The sequence below is a fragment of the Crocuta crocuta genome, unplaced genomic scaffold (genome assembly GCF_008692635.1).
Source record: "Crocuta crocuta isolate KB4526 unplaced genomic scaffold, BGI_CrCroc_1.0 scaffold290, whole genome shotgun sequence".
In the NCBI taxonomy this organism is placed as follows: Eukaryota; Metazoa; Chordata; class Mammalia; order Carnivora; family Hyaenidae; genus Crocuta; species Crocuta crocuta.
The window spans coordinates 168,905-171,793 of record NW_027527429.1 but is presented as its reverse complement, the minus strand read 5'-3'; the positions used below and the strand labels follow the sequence as shown (position 1 = coordinate 171,793).

The 2,889-nt window shown below is 63.2% G+C and overlaps 1 protein-coding gene across 1 annotated transcript in view; it reads right to left on the bottom strand.

The window, feature by feature from the left end:
* Positions 1-1,185: 1,185 nt before the first annotated feature.
* The window catches only part of DTYMK (deoxythymidylate kinase), a 10,645-nt gene continuing 8,941 nt past the window's right edge, over positions 1,186-2,889 (bottom strand). Inside the window, exon 5 of the mRNA XM_077757200.1 lies at positions 1,186-1,555. Within this exon, the coding sequence (XP_077613326.1) occupies positions 1,445-1,555 (111 nt within the window). The 3' untranslated portion in view covers positions 1,186-1,444. The remainder of the gene's footprint in view (positions 1,556-2,889) is intronic.

The window sequence follows — 2,889 nt, the reverse complement described above, 5'->3', positions numbered from 1 at the left end:
CACCCCCCCTCCCCCAGGTTCACCTGTTGGCTGCTCTGGGCACAGCCTCCACCTACCACCCGCTCCGCCCTGCCCAACAGCCCCCACCTCACTGGGTGCCAGCCTGGCCTGCTGCACCGCAACGGGAGGCAGATGGGATGCTGGTTTGGGGGCTTCTTAAGTTTACTGGTATTTATCTTGAGAGAAAGTGTGCATGTGCAAGCAAGCTGGGGAGGGGCAGAGAGAGAGAGAGAGAGAGACAGAGAATCCCAAGCAGCCTCCACACTGTCAGCCCAGAGCTCAACACGGGGCTCCTTCTCACCAACTGTGGCCAAAACCAAGAGTCGGATGCCCAACGGACTGAGCCACCAGCGGCCCTGGGTCTTTAGAAACCCAGCCGAGTGTTTTCATCGCAGGCACGAGGCTTCAGTTCTGCGAAAGCACAGCAGCTAACGATGGTGCTGCCAGGCTACCCCTGGGGGGCAGTGGGGACCCCGACACTCCAGTCCGTCCCTGTGCGCGGTTCCCGATAGCTCCTGTTGCCCTTTGGTGGGTCCTTGAGTTCTGACCTCAAGGGCGCTGTGCGGTCAGAGTGGCCAGAACCAGCCCCTTCGGATGGACAGACGCTCGAGGCCACGCCATGCGGTCCACAGGGCGCTTGCAAGCACAGCCACAGGACTACATCTCCAGGACCGTCCCTTGTGACCTCAGAGCTGCACAGCCACCAGCCACACTCCCGTTACTTCCTTCGTCCCCGCTGAGGTGCCCTGAGGACCAGGACACGGGGCCAGGCTGCCTGGGCGCGTCCTGCGCCCCCTGCCCAGTGACCACACACAGGAGCCCCGACAAGCCCGGACGCTGCCCAGCCCGGGCAAGCGTGGGCCTGGGCGCTGCCGCCCTCCTGGCCACGCACACGTTCTGCCCGGGCCCCACAAACCGTTTCGTCGCCTCTTATGAGGCAGTGGTGACCGAGCTACCGCGCCTCGGCTGCAGTCCCTCTGGATGGGGCCCCCGGCTGGCACCGCTCCCGCGGCCCAGGTCTCCGTGCGGCCAGACCACTCACGGCAGCTTACGGCGGGCCGACACGCAGGTGCTCAGGGCTGTCCCGGCGGGAACCCCGGAGGCCTGGCAGGGGGCTGGCCGGCCCACCAGGACGGCCTCTCCCTCCCACCCCCGCTGCTGAGGAGAGAACTGCTCCACGGGACGTCTGCAAAGTCGTTTTTATTCCTATAAAAGATTGAGGAGTTGCAGCCGATTGCCATCTCAGTGAAACTGCTCGGACGCGGGCATCAAGCTCCGTCAGACACGCTGCTCGCCGGGTGCTCGGAGTCCCTGGCGCCCTGCCGCCTCACAAGGGGCTGGCCCGTGGCTGTCGGTGCCCAGTCCGCGCGTGCACACGTGGTCGGGATGTCCACCTCCCCGGCGGCTCTGCCCTGAGGGGCTGCCACTGAGGGGTGCTGCGCGTCTACTTCCACAGCTCCCCGAGCGGCTTCTGCGCCACGGCCCGGAGGGTGTCCACGGAGAGGGCGTGGATCTCCTTGTGGACATCTTCGATGCTTCTGGAGGCGTCGACGATCTGTTCCCGCAGGGGAGGCAGGAAGAGAGACGGTTAATACTTCCTGTGGTCCTCACTGCGAGGGGTGGCTCCCGCCGGGGCCTGGCTCTGCGAGGGCGCAGTGCACCGCTGCTGGGGCCCTGCAGCCTCCCCTGACCTCAGCCAGGGAAGGTGGGCCTGGCTTGCGTCCCGGGGACTGAGGCATCCCGCAGTCCCGCCGTGGCCTCCCAGCTCCACCCCGACCGGTCCACTCAGAGCACGCAGAGCGGGCCAGCAGAACAGGGCCCACCCTGCCAAGCCCCTGCCCAGACGCTGCCCGGCACTCAGGCAAGTCCTGCACTGAAGCCAAGCCTGGGAAGACAGCTTCGTGCTGACAGAGCCAGGCTCCTGAGAGCGCACACCTGCTCGCGTGTGCAGCAATTTGGTGAGGTCTGATCGCAGGAGTCCGAATGGCGTCCTCCCCAGCCTAAGACCCCACTGGTGACACCCTCCTGAAGGCCTTCTGGAATGCTCTCTGAACCCTGCGTGCCAGGTATGAGCTTGCACACGGGCATACCACACACACACACACACAGGTATAAACTCGCACACAGTGTACCACACACACATTAACTCACACATGGGTGTACCTCACATACACGTATAAACTCGCACACGGCCTATCACACAGAAACTTCAAGCCTCTAACCCTCTGGGGGCCTGGGAGCAGCCACAGCACAGCACCACAAGTGCCTGGGTCCCTGAACGCAGATCTCAAACTTTCTCCACAAGAAGGAACCAGGGAAACCCGAGGAGGCCGCTGATTCTAGAGCTGGGCTGGAAAAGTACAGGATAAATCCAGAAAACATTAACGTGCTGGGGAGGAGGCAGTGTGACAGGAGCCACGGGGACGGGGTGGGGGTGGGGGGTCCCGCGGGCCAGATCTCAGCGGAACAGGCTGCCGGCGGGAAGACACGGGTCTGTAGACGTGCGGGTGACCTGAAAATCTGACAAGCGATGACACTCTGCGGTGGTTTTGAAGAATCTCGTCACAAAATGCATGTTACAGACGGAGAGCCCCGTCACAGTGGAGCCTGGCAAGCGCCCCTGGAGAAGGTCACACGCACAGGGGACACCACTCGGCCACAGGGCAGAAGGAGCTCCTGTCACCTGCAGTGACATACGCGGGCCCAAGGGTGTCCCGCTGAGTGAAGTAAGTCAGAGACAGACAGATACCATGTGATTTCATGGGAACGTGGAATCTAAACAAGAAACGAACAAAAAGGTGGGAGAGACCCATAAATGCAGAGAACGCATGGGGCAGGGCGGGGACCGACAGGTGCAGGTCAGAGGGAGGACGGGGTGAATGGGCCACC